General features: G+C 34.9%; 4 protein-coding genes across 7 annotated transcripts in view; 3 read left to right on the top strand and 1 right to left on the bottom strand.

Annotated features, from left to right (window-relative positions):
• Positions 1-3,867: 3,867 nt before the first annotated feature.
• Positions 3,868-4,953, top strand: LOC104805903 (F-box protein VBF-like). The gene is made up of 3 exons (XM_010530608.1): positions 3,868-4,141; positions 4,242-4,360; positions 4,476-4,953. The coding sequence occupies exons 1-3, from the start codon at positions 3,893-3,895 to the stop codon at positions 4,951-4,953; spliced, it is 846 nt and encodes a 281-aa protein (XP_010528910.1). The 5' UTR covers positions 3,868-3,892.
• A 2,275-nt stretch (positions 4,954-7,228) lies between these two features.
• Positions 7,229-8,700, top strand: LOC104805902 (F-box protein PP2-B15-like). Its single transcript, XM_010530607.1, has 3 exons — positions 7,229-7,684; positions 7,781-7,899; positions 8,074-8,700. Exons 1-3 carry the CDS (start codon positions 7,436-7,438, stop codon positions 8,552-8,554), a joined length of 849 nt encoding a protein of 282 aa, XP_010528909.1. The 5' UTR covers positions 7,229-7,435; the 3' UTR covers positions 8,555-8,700.
• A 1,197-nt stretch (positions 8,701-9,897) lies between these two features.
• On the bottom strand, positions 9,898-12,504 carry LOC104805900 (putative disease resistance protein At4g11170). Its single transcript, XM_010530606.2, has 4 exons — positions 12,032-12,504; positions 10,830-11,931; positions 10,446-10,748; positions 9,898-10,350 (listed from the first exon to the last, which is right to left on the bottom strand). Exons 1-4 carry the CDS (start codon positions 12,499-12,501, stop codon positions 9,898-9,900), a joined length of 2,328 nt encoding a protein of 775 aa, XP_010528908.1. The 5' UTR covers positions 12,502-12,504.
• Positions 12,505-16,481: 3,977 nt separating this feature from the next.
• Positions 16,482-19,985, top strand: part of LOC104805899 (glycine-rich domain-containing protein 1) — a 4,451-nt gene continuing 947 nt past the window's right edge. Inside the window, exons 1-9 of one of the 4 annotated variants that reach the window (XM_010530605.2) lie at positions 16,483-16,811; positions 17,222-17,336; positions 17,644-18,027; positions 18,333-18,605; positions 18,756-19,291; positions 19,385-19,509; positions 19,592-19,752; positions 19,850-19,885; positions 19,916-19,959. In XM_010530605.2, coding sequence (XP_010528907.1) covers positions 16,621-16,811; positions 17,222-17,336; positions 17,644-18,027; positions 18,333-18,605; positions 18,756-19,291; positions 19,385-19,509; positions 19,592-19,752; positions 19,850-19,885; positions 19,916-19,959 — 1,865 coding nt within the window. In that variant the 5' untranslated portion in view covers positions 16,483-16,620. Of the gene's footprint in view, positions 16,812-17,221; positions 17,337-17,643; positions 18,028-18,332; positions 18,606-18,755; positions 19,292-19,384; positions 19,510-19,586; positions 19,753-19,849; positions 19,960-19,985 lie in introns of those variants that run through there. The other 3 variants (XM_019201525.1, XM_019201524.1, XM_019201522.1) reach the window with 3 other exon arrangements.

Below are 19,985 nucleotides of genomic sequence, written 5' to 3'. Positions count from 1 at the left end.
TGTCGTTGATGAATCTTGAGTGTATTTGTATATAAAGATTTGGAAATTCGATGTCCTATCCTATGACTAGATTTTTGGAGTCTGAATTTTAAAAAAAATGATTAGGTATTTGCGAATATCAAATATTCAAAAATAATGTTTGGATATATTCATATCCGAATAGGAAATTTGTGAAAAAAAAATGATTTTATAATTTTGTTAATAAAATGTTTGGAGTGATTTTGAAATTTTAAAAGATGAAAGGTAATTTCGTAATTTTAAAAAATATGAATTGAGTATTTTTTTGTGATTATGTCGTGGATACGCGTGAGATATTTCGAATCTATGGTAGGAGAAACATGCCCACTCTATCCACATGTTTTTCATGATGCTATTCACGTGCGTCCCATGATTTGTTTTAGCATAGGACCCGAGGATACGGGGAGTCGTATTTGAGTTAGATGATATACCCCAATCGAACTTAATTGATATCTACTTCAACTCAATTTAATTTTTTTAAATTTAAATTAAAACCGACAAAAAAATTTATGACAACTTCTATTAAAATTAATCAATATTACGTTTGAATCGAATTAGACTAGGAAAAATAAACTCAGCTATCAATTATCTTGTTACAAAGTCATTGTTTTCAGGCGTGGGTATTTGGGTTTGTTTATTCGAGAATAAAAATCACAAAAAATAAATAAAAATAATATTTTATTTACAAAATATTTTTTAAGAAAATCTGAATAACTAAAAATCGAGTTTCAAGAATAACTGAACCAAAACATACTGGAAACATAACGAAACCAAAATGTGAGTTTCTAATTGGGAATTGATTTTTAAAATTATTTATTATTAAAAATAGCCACGCCACCGGAATTTAACGGAACGCATGATTTCCCTTACGATTGTTTTTATAACTGTAATAAAAAAAAAAAAAAAAAAAAAAAAAAAAAAAAAAAAAAAAAAAAAAAAAAAAAAGCGAATAAACGGAATCAAGCGAGAACAAAACTTGTCTCCACGGTGAAAGGACCTCTGACATTTGGTTTCGGTTTGGACCAAACCCTCTCTCACCATTTGACCCCCGATTTTGGCAATTTCCATGAGAAACACATTCACCGACCCTGTGATCATGTCTAATTACATTCAATAACCACCATTTGATTTAATTTCCGGGGGTATTAGTGAGACCGTAAATTAAAAATTAAAACTTTGGGGGTTTGGTGGGTTTGGTTTCTATGTTGATAATTAGGCGAAAATCTAAAGGATTTGACTCGATTTTTTTATACGATTTTGGTGTAGAGTTTCGTTTTAAATTTGATTGCTGATGTTAGTATCTAACCTCTTAGCTGTTTATGAAAAAATAATTATGTATCATCTATATAAATTATAATATAGTTTGAATTAACTCTGCCTTATCAGAACTATTTTTAAATTTTGTTTTATTTATTATAATTTTCGATTGATTTAATGAAATTTTTATATTCGATTCTAGTATTGTAAAAGGTATAATTAAGTATATGATGGGAAAAGGGTGATAAGTTTTTTTGTTGTTGTATTTTTTATATATTTCAGCAAATTTATTTTGGTTAATCCAATTTGGTTAACGCTGAAACAGGACCGTAAAATGTTTGTTTCATCTTGAATTTGAATTTTAAGTTAAGGAGAAAAGTATGATTTCAATCAATCAGTTTCTTTTCGGTTTTAGAATTAGTCTGTATTTCAGTTACCCAAAAAAAATATTTTGATTAAAATAAATTAATTATCAAAAAAATAAAGAATTTCAACTTACTTGATGAAGTCAGCCTTGCAAGACGAGCGGCGACGGCTGCCTACTACCGTGTCGAGGTTAGGTGTTACAATGGTAATGTCATTATTGTAATTAATGAAGGGTCAACCCCCTGGTTGAATTCAAATGTCAATATTCATATGAAAATAAAAATAAAAATATAACTCTGATATTTCTAAATTGTCGCGAATGGGTCAACCATAGTTAGAGTTTGTCACACATATTCGATTTTGGAGACTGGTGAAAAAAATGGTAATATAATTCAATATACATATAAATTTCGAAAATTTATGAAATTATTTTTAACGATTATTTAACTATATAGTATCAGTGAAGGTTTTAGAAAGTATATTTGTCAGTATTGATAATATAGATACTTGTATATGATATTTCAAAATTCATAACATCTAAACTTATTTGAAAGTGAAATAATAATTCTATTATACATTTTAAAAGTATTATTTTTGTAGCAATTATATTAATACCCTCTTATATTTATTAGAGAAAATATAAATTATAAATACCCTTTTATATATTTTTAAAAATATTTTAATATGTTGACGCAGTTACATTAGATTCTCTTTTTCATATTATCAATAAATAATTATATTTTACTAATAATCCTTTATATTAAATATATTTTTTATATCGTATTAAACAAACAAATATGACAAGCCCACGGAATTTCATTGTACTATAAGATCAAACCATAGTCCACCTAACACGATCAGGAAATAATCATTAGGCAAAACTTCAGTGTTGTATATATTTGAATATCAGTACTTAATTATGGGTGGTCAAATCTTATTGTGTTTGACATTTATTGGAATATTTATATATATATATATATATATTAACATTATTTTAACATGTCACTTGTGATATAATGGTCCAACATTATACCATGTGCTCAAAGGCAATTATCCAAAAGCTTTACTTTTCTTTGTTTTATATATAAATAAAGAACTTTGACCTATCTTCGTTCCACTCCTATTCTTTTACAATACTTTACGAGAATACTTCTTTAGATTCGAATTCAATCGAAATCGTGTATCCGTATAACAGGATATATAGTATATTTTATTTTATCTATAATACATTTTACGTCTTATTCGTGGTATGTTTTGAAATAATTTCCGTTTTAATAGTTTCCATTTTAATTGAATCAAATAATATAAGAATGGCATGAGATGTATTTTTAAGAATGATCTTTGTAAACATATATTAAATAAATATATTAAAATTTAATTTAGTTATTTTAATTTATTTAATTTAATTCATTTTCTTGTCAAATTATAGGTTGGTCATATTGATTTATATCAGACATCGAGTTTCAAAAAAAAATTATGATTCTTGTGCCATTAGAATATGATTTACTTTTAGCGACCGATTTTATTGATGTAAAAGATGCTATCATAATTTCTATCTTTTTTAAAAAAATTAGTGTATGTCTCTGCAAAACATTTCACTTAAAACACGTGTAATTGCAAATTTATTTATTTTTTTCACACGAAAGATTCGCTTACCCATCAACTTCTCACTATAGAATTAACTTTATCCGCCTAAACCAAACTTTTAATTTTAATTTAACTATTTTATGACAATGAATAGAGGTTTAGAATATTGACCGTTGGTCCAAGATATACAGTTCATATAACACGTCCAGTCTGAGCACCTATATATACATATCGACTCACAATTCAACACAGAGCCAAAGCAAATCTCCTTCTTCCTCCCTATTTCTTCAAGAAAACAATCCACATTCACATACACACATACACACACATATATATATATATATATATATAGTTTAATAGTTGATTCATAATATTCAAGAGTTATAGCAAAAAAAAAAAGATCAAAAGAGAAAGAAGAACAATGATGATGTTACCAGAAGCTTGTGTTGCGAAGATTCTGTCGTTAACATCTCCGGCGGATACAGTATCGGCGGGGGGGGGGTTTTTCCTCCTTCTTCCTCCCTATTTCTTCAAGAAAACAATCCACATTCACATACACACATACACACACATATATATATATATATATATATAGTTTAATAGTTGATTCATAATATTCAAGAGTTATAGCAAAAAAAAAAAGATCAAAAGAGAAAGAAGAACAATGATGATGTTACCAGAAGCTTGTGTTGCGAAGATTCTGTCGTTAACATCTCCGGCGGATACAGTATCGGCGGCGGCGGTTTCATCGGTTTTCCGGTGTGCCGGAGACTCGGATTTCGTCTGGGATCATTTTCTGCCGTTGGATTACATTGGCGTGATTTCTCAGTCCGTTGATCATCTGAGTTTCTCCTCCAAAAAAGAGCTTTACCGACGTCTCTCCGAATCCGTTCTCATCGAAAATGGCCGAAAGGTTCGTTTTTTTTTTCAATTTAAAACTTACATTTTCACCTGCATGCAAAAAAGTTTCGATCTTTTCATCTAACTTCTTCTCGGTTTGGTTCAATTTTCAGATGTTCAAGATCGATAAATTTTCCGGGAAAATATCCTACGTTTTATCCCCGAGAGATCTTTCCATAGCTTGGAGTGATCAACCTATGACTTGGTCATGGAGTCATAGACAAGATTCGAGGTCAAATCCGTTAACCCTTTTGTGTCATTTGAAGCTGAAATGATTTTTATACCATTAGCACGATCCAAATGATATATCAATGATATTAACATAATCTACATCTATCCAAATACAGAGTCGAAGAGACAATCGAACTTATAACTACAGAGAGATTAGAGATTCACGGAAAAATTCGAACTGGAATCTTATCGCAGAACACAAGATATGGAGCATATCTTATAATGAAAGTGACGGCTCGCGCCTTTGGACTAGACCTAGTTCCAGCCGAGATTTCTGTTAGATCGGGGAACGATGGTAAGGCGGATAAAAACTCGACATACTTATGTTGCTTGGACGACAAGAAACAGCAGATGAAGCGACTGTTTTTCGGGAACCGAGAAGAGAGGATGGCGAACATGGTTGCAGCGGTTGGAGAAGGAAAGCGGAGGGAACCGAAGGAGAGGAGCGACGGATGGATGGAAAACGAGTTGGGAGAGTTCGAGACGGGGAAAGGAGATGATGAGGAAGTGGTTATGAGTCTTATGGAAGTGAAAGGCTTTCAATTGAAAGGTGGGATTGTGGTTGGAGGCATTGAAGTGAGGCCTAAACCCTAAAACTAGTGTTTAGAAATAGTTGAATTATAGTATGGGTTAAATTGTTAATTTCTTAAGTTTGGGAGGAAAACGAAATTCAAGAGAAAAATGGGTAGTTTTTATATAATTGAATTATTTATTTTCTATTGATGTACATGTAAAAGTCAAAGTCGTTGAGGTTCTTGTGATACTTTTAGACGCGCGTTATCCACTTTCGTGTAGTGAACGAAATAAAACATTTCACTTTAGCTATTTTGATTCTTGCATAAGATAAATTAATCGTATTCTTAAAAATAGAATGATGGAATCGAAATTAACTAAGATAACATGCAAATCGGTAAAATATAGATAGATATAGATATAAGATTGATATTAGACCATTTATATACTAAATCTTATTATTATGTTTCCATGCCAAAGTCACACAAATTAATTTTTATTAGTTTTTTTATAAATTAATTGAAACAATTAAATATTGTTATTAATTGTATGTTTTACAATACTTTTGATTTTTTTTTATAATCCGGAATACTTTTAATTTTTGATTAGTTTAATTCTAAAAAAATTATATCTAATTGAAATAAAATTGGATTTGGACCACAATTCATTTGCCGTACAAATTTCTAGAACAAAAATAAAGGAAAAAAGAAAACGTTTTTCTTCTAGAAAATAAGAAAAATGAATAGTACGCAATAAAATGCCATAATGTTGAAATTGATATTTCGGTACATAGCTATCTATAGCCCATGGAATTCCATGAATTTTTTATCAAAACAATAATCTACCTCAAATAAATAAACAACAAAACATTACGAAACCATCCGGTGTGTCTATATAATATATATATATATATATATATATATATATAATATAAACCATTCTTCGCTTGCTAATGTTGAAATTGATATTTCGGTACATAGCTATCTATAGCCCATGGAATTCCATGAATTTTTTATCAAAACAATAATCTACCTCAAATAAATAAACAACAAAACATTACGAAACCATCCGGTGTGTCTATATAATATATATATATATATATATATATATATATAATATAAACCATGTGCTCAATTTCACTATTTGTAAGTCTCACGGCAAATCTGTTATTATCCAAGAGTTGATCTTTTCATTGTTCATTAAAAAGGAAAAAGAAAAAAAGCTAATTCAGCTTTATCTCATCTATGAATATTAATTTTTTTATAACCGAATATCTTAAACCAAGATCCAAACTAATTTTGAGATCAGATGTTAATTATATAATTTATAATATATATTTTTTTCAAATTTAATATTCAAATTTGAGACAGCTTAGATGATTTGCATCAATTTTTTCGATTAAATTATCCTAGTTTGAGTTACGAATATTAGTTATATAAGAATCATAATAATATTTTTTTAGCTACGAATTCCGGAATTCGATCGAATTAAACACGTGTAACTAAATGTGGAAAAAAAAACTCGTGTAATTAAAAGAATCTAAAATCTATTTTACATCTCAATCGAAAAAAATTGTCATGTTTTAATAATAATCCTCATTTCCTAAAGAAATAAATTAATATATCAATTAAATCTTCACTATTTACTATTTATAAGCTTTTGACCGGTTTTAGATAACATTTATAATATCTATAAATAAAAAATGACTTTTTTATTCTGTGGACGTGGAACCTAATTTTAAATTGACTCGACTTCAAAAAGCCGTGAGATAGTTTAGCAATGAATATTTTGGATTTATGTATATAATTATTCGATTATGTTCATATTTGAGTTTTTTTTATAAAAATATATTCATTCATATTTCATTCCATTCAAATTTTCAAAATCTGTTAAGAATTTGTTTTCATTAAAAAGTCTTATTCAAAAAAAAATTTATTTTCCTTTTAAAAATTATTTCATTCTAATAATTTTAATTTTAAAAATAATATAAGCTCAATTTTTAAATAGAATTACATTAAGTACTCAAATCCTTTGGAAAGGATTTAACTGAAGTCCAGGTGGCCAACAATATCACCTTTATTCTTGTAAAAAAAAATTATATGGGTGTAATTGTTTTCCCATATTAATAAATAACTCTGTTTATTGATGTAAAAAAAATTATGTGAATTAACCTTTTCATTCAGCCGTTGTTTTTGTCAGCAAACATTTGATATTAATATAATTTATATATTGGCCACAATAATGTTATATCTGTATGTTTTATAATTTAATTTTTTATATCAGTATATCAAAAAATAAAACGACTAGTCCAAAATATACAATTATGTGACGCCAATAGGGAAAACAAATATATATAGAGAGAGATTCACTCTTCAATCTTCATGAACAGATTCAAAACAACTCCTCTCTCTCTCTCTCTCGTTCTGAATCTTCAAGAACTCAACACATACATACACACATATATATACACAACGTTCTTCTTTCAATCCATTAATATTTTCCAGATTTGTTTATCGCTTCTTCGGTAAAAGACAAAAAAAGAACCACAGTGTTGCGAAGGACAATGATGATGTTACCAGAAGACTGCGTGGCAAAGATTCTGTCGTTCACAACTCCGGCGGACACAATGTCATCGGCGGCGGTCTCATCGGTTTTCCGGTGTGCTGGAGACTCAGATTTCGTCTGGGAAAATTTTCTACCGTCAGATTACGATCGCATGATTTCTCAATCCATTGGTCATCTGAGTTTCTCTACGAAGAAAGACCTCTATCGACGTCTCTGCGAATCGATTCTCATCGATGATGGCCGAAAGGTTCGATTTTTAATCTGTTCAAAATTTTCAATTTTTCAAAATTTCCCTGTAAAAAGATTCAATCTTTACGCTTAACTTTCTCTGGGTTTGATTCAGATGTTCAAAATCGATAAATTTTCCGGGAAAATATCTTACGTTTTATCCGCGAGAGACCTTTCCATAACTTGGAGTGATCAACCAATGTATTGGTCTTGGAACCGTAGACAAGATTCAAGGTAAATTTCGTTCACCCTTTATTACTATTATTATTATTATTATTATTATTATTTTATAACGTCGTTCATCCTTTATGTTATTTAAAGCTGAAATATTCACAAATATATATAAGTATGATCCAAATCTTATATTATATCAAATTCTGTTGACGTCTATGATGTTTAATTATACAGATTTGCGGAGGCAGTTGAACTTGTAATGACGGATTGGTTAGAGATTCATGGGAAAATCCGAACCGGACTCCTATCGCCGAGCACACGATATGGAGCATATCTTGTAATGAAAGTGACCGCACGAGCCTATGGACTCGACCTAGTTCCGGCCAAGACTTCTATTAGATTGGGGAATGATCAGACACACAAAAATTCCACCTACTTATGTTGCCTGGAGGACAAGAAAGAGCTTATGAAACGATTGATTTTCGCGAACCGAGAAGAGAGGATGGCAGAAGTGGTGGTGGCAGAGGCCGGAGGAGGACAACTGAACGAGCCGAAAGAAAGGAGCGACGGTTGGATGGAGATCGAGTTGGGAGAATTCGAGACCGGAAAAGGAGATCACGACAACGAAGTGGTTATGGGTCTTACGGAGGTTGAAGGGTTTCAATTGAAAGGAGGAATTGTGGTTGAAGGTATTGAAGTGAGGCCTAAACCCTGAAAGGAAGCACTTAGATGAACAAGAAATTGGGTTCAATTGTACTATATTTTAGTTTGGGGCAAAAATGAGAGTAAAGAGAAAAGTGGGTGGTGTGTAGCGTAATTTGTATATTTTCATTCATTCATAAGGTCCAAAGTACATGTCAATTCCTAGGTGGTGGGCATACTATACGGGTTGGGTTGCTGATTATGACAACATGTTTGCATATCGAGAAATACACTTTTTAAAATTTAAATAGTTATAAATTTGAGTTTTAAGCCTTGATAATTGTGATGTTCGTAGATCCACGCCATCCTCTCCATGTAAGAAATATTTTTATTAAACTATTCTTGGAAAGGAGAAATTAATAAAAACCCTAAAATAGAAGTTTGATATGGAAATGTGATTGGAACACGAACAGGGCATTAGGCAGAGATGTAGAGACATGTGTTCATGATGTGGGTGAATGTTGTCATGTAATGAGCCAAACTTGCCTAAACCTCGTTATGTTGTCATTTTAACATCACACGCAGTTCCATGCTTATCCAAATTGCTAATTGAGTATTTAATTCTCTGTGTGATATGACCTCAAATGACGTCATTTTTTCTATCTGATAATTGTAACCGAATCATCATTGCTACCTTCTAACATTTTAATTGAAAAAAAATGCCGGAAGTCATATATTATTTTAGCTCTTATTTAATTTAGATTTTTATAGTATTAAAAATAGATTTTGGTATGATACTATGTCAAGTCTAAGTACAAAAAAAGTAAGGAGTATATTTAATCCCGTTTAATTATTAATAATAATAACGAAAATATTATGTAGAGATGTCAAATGGGATGGGTTAAAAAGTTTGTTAGAAAATTTGATTCCAATGAAAATAGATCGATTCGATACGAAACGAACAAAAATCGATTACGTCGAATCGAAACAATTAGAATTTGAAGATTTGAAACGAATCGATTTGAATCGAAACGAATAGAACTTGAAGATTCGAAACTAAACCAATCGATTCGCGTCGAAACTAATCAAATTTGATTTAATTGATTTTTTTATAAAATATTAATAATATTTATGAGTTAGATAATAAATTAATTATTGTTTAATTTATTAATTGGGTTTGATGGGTTTAATTGGGTTAGCACAAAGAATATATTTTAGTTGGATTTAGGGTTTAAAAAACCCATATGGATTTGGGTTAATTGGATTGGATTATCCAAAATGGCATCTCTAAATATTCGACGAACAAGGTGAAGAATGGTTTCCTGAGACATGTGGGGATCAGTTCAAGTGACTCAGCATTTTACGTAAAATCTATAAAAAAAACCCAATGTCTTAAAAGATCCACCGAGACGCCTCCTATATTCTCGTGTTGCTATAATCAAAATATGTAACAGTGGATGGAACGTACGGAAATGTCCTGAGATTTTTGCAGTTTGATAACACCAACGAATCCAGACGAGACCACGACCGGATAGATGAAGGCACTTCCTCTATCGCAGTGTCGTCCAGACAAAGGTACGTTATGTTGGTGGAAACCTCGGGAAAGGTTTTCAACCGCGAGCACCCGCCCAAATACAAGATCTCGAGACATTCCAAGTCCATATTTGCCGGGAGAGTCGTTAACTTCCGACAGAAATCCATGCGCAACACCTTCAACTTGTTGAGGTTCTTTATCGAAGAAGGGAGCACGACCAGACTTGCACAGTAACTGAGATCCAATCTCTCGAGTTCTTTCGCCTCCGAGAGATCCGGGATTCGCCTCAGGTTCTCGGATCTGCTCAAATCCATCTTCTTTAGATTCTTTAGCGGCTAAAACATATATAACGATACATCAATCAAATCAATACGTGACATTAGAGGGAGATCGGGTTGTGAGTTGCATAACTTTCTAAAAGATGACTTACTTGAATCCCGTCCCACAGCTTTTCGAGCTTGCTTTGCCGTAAGGTGAGCTCGACGAGAAACTCCGGACGAAATCTACGAGGCATACGTCTGATCGGGCAAGCATCCCACTGTAACAATCTTAGCTTGCGTGGAAGGTAATCCAATCCTTTCAGTAAGCGCATCCCGACGTTTTTATTATTGATCGGATTCATAAAGAATCTTAGAAATCGTAGATTGATCATCTTTTCGAACAAACCCCCATCCACGTACAAGTTGTCGATTTTCGACATATCTAAAGATATGCCTAAAACAGTTTCCGTGCCCTGTCCGGAAAAAAAAACCGTATGAGGAGAATGTTTTAACCAGAAAAAGAAAAACATTAGATGATTCAAGTGAAAACTTACTGAATTATCAGTGAGTACATCGCATATCTCGTCTGCATCTACCAAGAATTGACGTTTTCCCGGCTCCAGAATAGATTGTTTCCGGACTATTTCTCTACCTAATTGTTGTACCAAATCGTGCATCGATATTCGCCTATTGATATCCGTGGATATATGTATGAGGGACCTCTCGGAAAGGACTTTAAGCCCGAGATCGACATGTAAGCCGCTATGAGCAAGCAACTGAACCACGCGATCAACGTTCTCACCGTTGAATAAACAAGCAATATGAAGAAATGTAGCCTTATCATCATCGTTCAAGCCATCATAACTGATTCGTAACGACTTCTCGATCTCCCCATCTAGTCTGGTTCTTAGAATAGGGATTGTTTGCATCCATTCACTTTCATCCATTCCTCGCGAAAACGAACCCAAAACCTTCAGCCCTAAGGGAAGATGACCGGCGAGACTTACAACTTCAGCCGCAAGGTTCCGAAATCCACTCGGAGGAGAGTTTTTTCCAAAAGCATATCGGCAGAAGATCTGAAGAGCTTCATCTCTAGACGGAAATTCCACCTCATACATTCGAGTAATCCCGTGCTTTCTCAAGAGTCTTCTATCCCTCGTAGTCACGATAATTCTACTTCCGGAACCAAACCACCGAGCGTGATTCGCCAATGTACTTAGTTGTTCTATGTCATCGACGTCGTCAAGAACGATCAAAGCGTTTTGATTCTCTAGTCTCTCCCTTACCGCACCTAAATGATCGACCCTTACGTTCTCTTGATCTAAAATCTGCGATAGAAGCTTTCTCTGAAAATTCAACTTTGAACAATAACTGTCAAGTTTGTTACTTGCCTTGACATCCTCCATAAAACAACTTCTTTGGAAGTTTCCACGGATTCGGTTGTATAAAGCTCTAGCAATGGTGGTCTTACCGATGCCGGCAGGACCCCATATCCCCACTACGACCGCTTCTTCGGTTCTCGAACATAACAACGAACTCAAGCTTGCGATATGAGCGTCGATTCCGACTATGTTTTCGAAATCTTTTGAAGGCGTGAAGTTCAGTTTGTTCGAAATATCTGCGACAATCTTCTCGATCATGTGAGCTTCATTGTCCCTATCAAGACAAGGATCGTTGCCTTTGTCAAATGGACATAACAATGATATAACTAGACATAAAATTGAAGCATCGAGGTATGAGTTTTGAGAGCGCAAACCATTGATGAGAATCATATCCGGCTATTCCCGCCGCATCGTTCAAGGCACGCCTCCATCGTTCTTTCTCGCTTTTCGTTCTACCGAAGCAAGTTTCCTCAAAGGCTCTTCCAAAGTCGCCGAGCTGTTTCCTCACGTCAGATGGATAAACGTCGTAGAAAATCGTCATCACTGATCGGGCCTCGGCTTTGCGGCACTTCATGATCTCCAACAACTCGTTCAAGCACCAGCTCGAAGACGGGTAGCTCTTGGAGAGCACGACGACGTAGATCCTTGATTCTCTGATGGCCCGTGCAAGCTCTGGTCCGATCGTTTCACTTCTCTCGATCTCGTGATCTTTGAATGTCTCGATCCCGTTACGTTCGAGCTCCCTGAGAAAATGGCTGAGAAACGTTCTGCGGACATCTTTGCCATGGAAGCTCGGGAACACATGGTATTTCTTGTGGCTAGAAGAAGAAGAAGAAGAAGCCATGAGAGAGACGAAAGAGAAAGCTTTTTCTTGTTAGTTACCCCCTCTCCATAAGGACGCGGAAACACCGACTTCCAAGGCTGAAACTTTCAAAGATTCAAAATTTATGACTTCTAAGTCAAAATTATTAAAGCCTGATCCTTGACGATTTGTGCACTATTTTCCTTCGAGAAGGCCCAATTTAAAAAGCCCAATTTTATAATGGCTTACTTGTAATTAACTAAAAAACCGGGCCTTGATTCGGAAATCCAAACGGAGAGTTCATAAAACCCTAAATCCCCTTCTCGCTGCCTCTTTTATAGCCCTATTCTCCTCTCCATCTCGGCGCTCTGTACGAGCAACTCGAGGTCTTTTTTTTTTTTTTTTTGAACAGTTCGGCTTTTTGCTCTTGAGTTATCCCTCGATCTGCGTTTCCAGATTAGGGTTTTCCGAATCTCGGTTTGAATGTCTTTTCCTAGTTTTCATATTTCTTTCGATTTTTCTGGGTTTTTAAGATCTCTGGTTTTTGATGAATTTTAGGGTTAATTCTGGATTTTGAGATCTGGACTTTGGGAAATTTTTATTGGAGTTAGGGGTTTTGCGGCGATGATGATAACTTATTTTCCCAGCTCATTATGAGGCCTGTTGTGGCCAAGGAAAATAATTATGTTCATGTATGTATCTGAGCCCTAAACTCCAAACATTTGTTCTTGAATTACTTTTGAATTTCAAATTCTTTTATATATTCCATTAGTGTATTTGCTGCTGTATCAAATTAATCACTGATATTCAGTTTTTTCTTTTTCTTTTTGATCATAGAATATTGCGTTCCCTGTGATGATCTAAAAAATTCATGCTAATGTATTTCTGACATTTTTTGTGGGGATTCCTAATTTTCTGAGGGAAAAAATTTGACCATTATTTTTTATTTTTATTTTTTTGGATATATGCTAATATATTTTTAAAAACAAATCAAAGTAAGAATATTCCCTGTGATGTTGTTCAACGTTGAACCATGCTAATTCTGAAATATCTCGTGACTGAGTAAATTTTCTATTTCTGAGGGAATATCTTCTTTTTCCTTTTTTTTTAAATGAAACTGTTTCTAATTTTCTCGTGGTATCTAATGGTTTTTATTCATATTGTGTATTAGGTTTTTTGTAGATTTAAGATTTTTAATTGGAATATAATTATATATTTTAATATTTTAAAATTAAAAACAGTTCACAACAGCTAAAATTTCGCAACAAAGGCACTATATTGGATGGAAAAAGCAACTTAAAAAATCGTCTCGTGTATTTATTATTGGGCCTATATAAATCAGCAAACTGGGTCTGGTTCCTCGTTGGGCCTTGGGGGCCCATTAAGCCTTTCATCACTTCAATGAGATTAGGGTTGTTTGGATATTGTTCTGCAGTCTTCAGGAATTTCGGAAATGACAAATCATTGTTATTATTTCTCTAAGGTATAACAAAATGGAATATTATATTGGAACTAATTATTAATCATAAAAAAGCAAAAAAAAAATATATTTTAATGATATATACAAATTTGAGTTAAGAATTTGTAGAAAGCTTGAGAGGATGAGATATTGAGATGAATGAAGCTATATGTATGTTCATGAGAAATTAACATCATCGTCGCCTTTATCCAAGTTTATTTGGGTTCTTCCGTGACACGAAAAAAAAAGGGTACAAAAATCGCATCAATTTTATTTCAATTTTTATAATAGAAAAAACCCACAAAATGCACCAAAGATAAAAACCCTCGAAAACGAAATTCATGAATGAAAAAGGCAGACTAATACCAAACAAAAGAATGTTATAGACATGAAAAATAAAAACCCTAACTAACTAATGTGATCAAGCCCGGAGCATGGTGCAGTATAGCTGCAGCGTCAAGTTGAAGAAAGGATTGCTAAAGGCTCCAAAAATGGTGTTCTGGCAATCTTGATCGATGTCTCGAATGGCACTGCAGCAGTCCTGTCCAAGAACCGGCCGAAGCATTATGAATGACTGCGCGATCTCTTGCACGCACTGCGCGATCTCTACTACTCCGTTCGATAGGCACCTGGCCACGCCGGGTTCAATCTCGGGCACTTGTGGAGATGGCTTTGGAGACTCTGCATTGCTCTTCCCATGGCGATTCTTGTGACTTTTCGGTGACGGATGAGATGTTTTGTGGGTGTGACCGTGATCGTGGCCGTGGTTATGATGGTGCTCGTGGTCATCATCATGGTTGTGATGGTTGGCATGGTCATGGGTGTGATGGTGCTCGTGCTCGTGGTCATGGGCATGGTCATCATCATGGTTGTGATGGTGCTCGTGGTCATGGTCATCATCATGGTTGTGATGGTGGTCATGGTCATGGTTATGGTGGTGCTCATTTTCATGGGCATGGTTGTGATGGTGTTCGTCGTCATGGTCGTGGCCTTCGCTTGAGAGGGGAGGTGGGCTACGAGGTTGTCTGTTTGGAGTCCAATGTTGATGTTCGGTGGCATAGACTTGTTGAACAATAACAGATAACAGGAGAAGAACTGCTACACCAGAGATCTTCATATTGTGTGGCTTTTTTTTTTTTTTTTTGCGTGTGAAGGAAAACAATGAGACTTTAGGGTTAGAAGTTACGTTCTAGGGTTCGGTGTTATATATAGTGTAATTAATTAGAAGAGTTTGATTAGGGTTTTAAATCATTTTTTGATTATCATCGCGTCGTTTTTTTTAATATATGTATCCGAATCTGAATGTGATAATAATTGGAAAACGAGTTGATAACTCTTTGATCATATTTTTTTCTCTCTCAAAGTTATCAGTTTGGTGAAGTGTTTGATGGCGTCTCTAAAAGCCGTCTTTACATTTTATTATTTTAAAATCCCGAAAAATAATAAAAGATAATAACGAGAACGCTAGTAAACATCTATTTTTTTTAAAAAATGTTTGTAATTAAAACTTTTATACGAATGTATTACTTCTCTTTTATAAGAATATAAAAATATAACTTTTGTTATTTTATCATTTTCGAATCTAAATCTTCTAAGGATTATCATCGTCATTTTTTAATGTATATGAATTCGATAAATGCAAAAGATTCTCTTTAATTAGAAAATGAGTTGATAACTCTTTGATCAGAGTTATTATCAGTTTGGTTAAGTGTTTGATGGCGTCTCTAACGCTTTCTTTGCATTTTAAAGTTCGTACAAACAATAAATAATAATGATAAATAAAACATTAAATAGTAATAATAATTATTATTATAAAAATAATGATAAGATAAGTCTGTTTGACGTCATAGATTTTTTGTGGTGGTTAAACGTCATTTTTACGATTTTATCAAATATGTACATAGTTGTATAGTGTTCTAAATAATATACATTAACCAGAAGTTAAACTTATTAATTAACTTTGAGAAAAAATTGCAATTTCATAGAGTTTGTACTCCAATAACGCATAGATTTTATGTATTTTGTATTCTCTCCATTTCACAATATTTGACGTTTAAGTAAAAATGAATAAATTTTAATAGATTATTAATGATAATATCAAATTTTGTATTATTAGAGGATATATATGATTTGTTTTTTAAATGTGAAAAAAACTAAAATAAGTGAATCGTATTTATCTAAAACAAACGTAAAGTTGGAGTTTACAAAGAGACGTAGTTGGTGAAGCTTGGGCCGAGCCCACGTGGCAGAATATTCTCACATGCACAATAGTCCACAAACACGCCACTCTATTATGTATAATGTGTCTAAGATCGAAGAATCGAAATGCTTATCGAATAATAATTCAATATTCAATAATATTGCAATTATACGATTAGAAGCGCCTTAGTGTTTTCAGTACGTATAGATATTGTAAAATGGATAAATATTTCAATTTAAATATATAAAACCCTATTTGAAACAAATAGAACGTTATATAATTACATTTAAATATATAAAATGATATTTTGGAGAAAAAAAGAACAAACTAGGAAAGAAAAAACAAGGGAGCAACGTTGCTGTTCGTCGTTTACTTTACTTTTATTCCTTGTTGTCTTTGCACACCAATCTGTCTATTCACTCGACAAACCCTCGAATCCTACGTTCATGTCCTGTCTTCAGATTATGTCTTACTCTTTTTGAATCTCTCTCTCCCTGTGGTGATGTCTCTGGGTCGATCGGAATTCGCCGACGGCGTCGCGGCACGGAGTCTCAGCGAGATTTCGGAGGTCGACGCTGTCCGAATCGGCGTCGATCTCGTGTCGGCCGCGAGACGATTCGTCGCGTTCTTGAGGTCTGTTGGAGACTGTCAATGGCTTCATCACCGACCCGCCATTGCCGAAGCTGTCAGAAGGTGAAAGAAAGCTTTCGTCTTTTGATCGGACGGTTGGGGTTTCTTGTGTTCTTCCCCTGTTTGATCGGACGGTGCAGATTGAGTTTTACCATACTTTTCTTGCCAAGATAACTCTGCGCCGTTGAAATTTCTCAACTTTTTCGTGGATTTTGACAGAAAATGGTCAAACTTGTGTGATTCTATAGCTTTGTTGCTTATCTCTCTTTGACTAGTCATCCAAATTAGAGACTGTTCTTAGATTTCTTTTTTGTCGTTTCTTTTATAAGCATGTTTGTGGGGGGATGGTATTTGGTATTTGCCTTTCTGATCATGTAATTTCCTTACTCGGTTTCAGTTAATGTCAAACTTTAATCTGGACATAACAGTTACATCGACATTAATGTCCGAATCAAACCATTGTTGTTTTGTAGGTACGATGAGCTGTGGATGCCGTTGATTTCTGATCTAACGGTTGGTTTGAAACCTCCGATGATTCTTCCTCCTCTTGATGTTGAATGGGTTTGGCTCTGTCACACCTTAAACCCTGTAAGCTCCGATTTCTTCTCTGTTTGGTTTGTCTGAAACTCCCAAGAAAGTTCGAGAAAATCCCAGCGAAGATTACCAAGGAGAGTTTGCTTGTACTTATCCTTGCATTGCTTCACAATCTTTTGTTATATGAGATTATCCAAAGCTTGTAGTTACATAACTGCAAGATCATTGGAAAAAGAATCTGATCTTGATGCCACCCTGATTCTGTTCGTTTCATTTTCATTGGAAATATACCGGAGTTAGAGCTTGAAGCGTGGAACTTTAAATCTCCTGAAGTCATATTCATGATGAATCTGTATTTCAGGTGAGTTACAGGCAATACTGTCAAAACAGATTCTCGAAACTTATAGGAAAACCGATGATTTACAATGAGGAAAACGAGGATTATGCGGTTTTACAGTGCAAGAAAATATGGGATAAAAGATACCCGGATGAGAACTTCACGAACGAAACCGATCAAGATGCCCCTGAACCCACCATTTCCATGGATGAGGAAATCATTGCTCTGGTTGAGAAGCAGAGGTTTCTGTGTGAGAAGTTCTGTGCACCATACATGTCGGAGGTCGTGTATTTGATCGCTGCTCGGTTGAGATACAAAGGATTCTTGCTGATACTGCAGAAATTCGGGGACAAGATTTCCCGTCTCGTTCCAGCTTCTGATATACTGCTTATGTGGCTCACACATCAGGTCTATATACATGAGTTTGTTTAACATCATCGATATATCTTTACTTCATCGTTGGAATGAACAACAACTAAGACATGTTCTTTGAGTTTAAAGGGTTGGTTTTGAACTAATGCCTTATCAAATCGAGTTAAAAAGATAGAAACTGGGTCGGTCTGTCCAGGTTTGGGATATCGAACTGATGATTGCATAGGTGGATTCAGTTCAAATGTGTATCATGCTGCTATAAGATGAATCAATTCTCTTCGTTTTTTTGGATTTTTTCATGTACCATGATTCGGGGAATTTATACGTGCTTGTATTGATAGAGCTACCCGACGGTATATGCAGAGGATGTTCACGATATGTGGGAAGATATGGAAAAGGTGATCGGGGTTGGAGAATCTGTAGAGAAGACGGATTTGGAGACAACGAAAGAACTATGGGATAGAAACTTCAATCAACCGTATGAGAAGGCTGGTGGCGAATTGGACGTAATACGGAACGAGCCTCCTTTCTCCGAACCCCCGTTTTATTGGCCTGTCTCCGATATAGATGTCAACACCGTGTATAAGTCCGTTCTACCGAGATTCTTCTTGGAGGTAAGTACTTTTAATTTAGAGAGTTAAAACCCTTTTAATACGTTTATCTAATGATAAATCCTTAACAATTTATTGCATGTGTTTTTGGAATTTAGAGATATGTTGAGCATAAGTCTATCATCTAACCATCGGCTCTCTGTTGAAATGCAGCTCTGTATCTTTATAAGGCTTAACCCGAAAGCGGAATCATCTGAAATTAACCCGAAAACACGTAGTTTCCTGCGTCTGAGGTTGCCTAGATGTCACCGGAAGCTGAGGCTCGATAAAAAAATTTCCGATTTTGCCCCCGATACCACGTGGCAGAAAGCCTGGCACCTTTACTGTGAGTTTGGGACTCGAGGGGTAGTTCTGGAATTCCGGTGTCGCCGCCGCCGAAGGAGCATCTGCTTCAGAACCAGCAGACATATGGAGACGACAGGGTTTGCATGGAACGATTTGCTCAGAGCTCATTCCCTCTCTTTGGGAAGGTTTCTTGGTAAACAAGTTAGGGTCTTTGCCTCGGTTACACCCCCGGTTCAAGCCCCATACCTGTTAAAATGTGTACCGGATCGGGTTACTGATGATTCGGGCATTGTGATTTCTGATTCGGTTCAAAGTACGAACAATTTCCGGCCTCAGGAAGGACGATGGCTTACACGAACTGTTTTAGACCACTCAGGGAGGGAATGCTTCGTTGTCCGTATCCGGTAAAATTTCCATCTTTCTTGTTCCTTAAACCGGTTTTTGGTTAACTGGTGAACCGGATACTTAACCGCTGGTTTGGTTTACTTTGGTTTTAGGGTAGGGAGAGGAGTTTTCAAACGTGGATGCGAAGTTCCATCCCCTGTTAAATTGGAGGAACGTGTAACAGAGATACGAGAAGGTTCTTGGTCTTCTTTAGAGGGTTCGACCGGTAAAGCTCCCGGTACGTTCGTATACATACTGTTGGTTTTGTTTCTTATACCGGTTTGAACCGATCGGTATAGCTAATTTCAAGACTAGTACAGCGAAGGTTGTCGGGACGGTGACGCCTAAAGAACCTCCTGAAGATTGGAAATCGGCATGGGAGTTTTCAACCGGAGATGATTTGTTGATTCGATTGGACTCATCGGGATCAATCTCAGAACTCGGATTACGTTCGAGAAACGAGACAAGCCCTGGTTCATCAGTATGCTTAAAGCTGCTTTTGTATCGGTTATCTCACGAACATAACCGATTCCGTTTCTTAACCGGTTTTGACATTTCATGTCTGTTTTGTCTTGTAGGTTAGGTTATTACCGGGAAGGAGAATGCAATACCGAGTGAACAAAACCGAACCGAACCAAGAACAGAACCGAACCGATGAAGACGATGAGAGCTTCGTCACGGTCGTTAGGTCAACGGAAGAAAACCAAACCGGAA

Source organism: Tarenaya hassleriana, unplaced genomic scaffold, assembly GCF_000463585.1.
Source record: "Tarenaya hassleriana unplaced genomic scaffold, ASM46358v1 Cleome11, whole genome shotgun sequence".
In the NCBI taxonomy this organism is placed as follows: Eukaryota; Viridiplantae; Streptophyta; class Magnoliopsida; order Brassicales; family Cleomaceae; genus Tarenaya; species Tarenaya hassleriana.
The sequence above is the reverse complement of the archived record's forward strand: the minus strand, read 5'-3'. Positions and strand labels throughout refer to the sequence as shown.

What these genes read in the sequence shown, in the direction of transcription:
- LOC104805903 (XM_010530608.1), top strand. Translation starts at nt 3,893, where the DNA reads ATGATGATGTTACCAGAAGCTTGTGTTGCGAAGATTCTGTCGTTAACA. An exon ending in TCATCGAAAATGGCCGAAAG is followed by an intron (nt 4,142 to 4,241) that starts GTTCGTTTTTTT and finishes TTCAATTTTCAG; the next exon opens with ATGTTCAAGATCGATAAATT. An exon ending in AGTCATAGACAAGATTCGAG is followed by an intron (nt 4,361 to 4,475) that starts GTCAAATCCGTT and finishes ATCCAAATACAG; the next exon opens with AGTCGAAGAGACAATCGAAC.
- LOC104805902 (XM_010530607.1), top strand. Translation starts at nt 7,436, where the DNA reads ATGATGATGTTACCAGAAGACTGCGTGGCAAAGATTCTGTCGTTCACA. An exon ending in TCATCGATGATGGCCGAAAG is followed by an intron (nt 7,685 to 7,780) that starts GTTCGATTTTTA and finishes GGTTTGATTCAG; the next exon opens with ATGTTCAAAATCGATAAATT. An exon ending in AACCGTAGACAAGATTCAAG is followed by an intron (nt 7,900 to 8,073) that starts GTAAATTTCGTT and finishes TTAATTATACAG; the next exon opens with ATTTGCGGAGGCAGTTGAAC.
- LOC104805900 (XM_010530606.2), bottom strand. Translation starts at nt 12,501, where the DNA reads ATGGCTTCTTCTTCTTCTTCTTCTAGCCACAAGAAATACCATGTGTTC. An exon ending in GGATATGATTCTCATCAATG is followed by an intron (nt 11,932 to 12,031) that starts GTTTGCGCTCTC and finishes TTGTCTTGATAG; the next exon opens with GGACAATGAAGCTCACATGA. An exon ending in AGCTGTGGGACGGGATTCAA is followed by an intron (nt 10,351 to 10,445) that starts GTAAGTCATCTT and finishes TATATGTTTTAG; the next exon opens with CCGCTAAAGAATCTAAAGAA.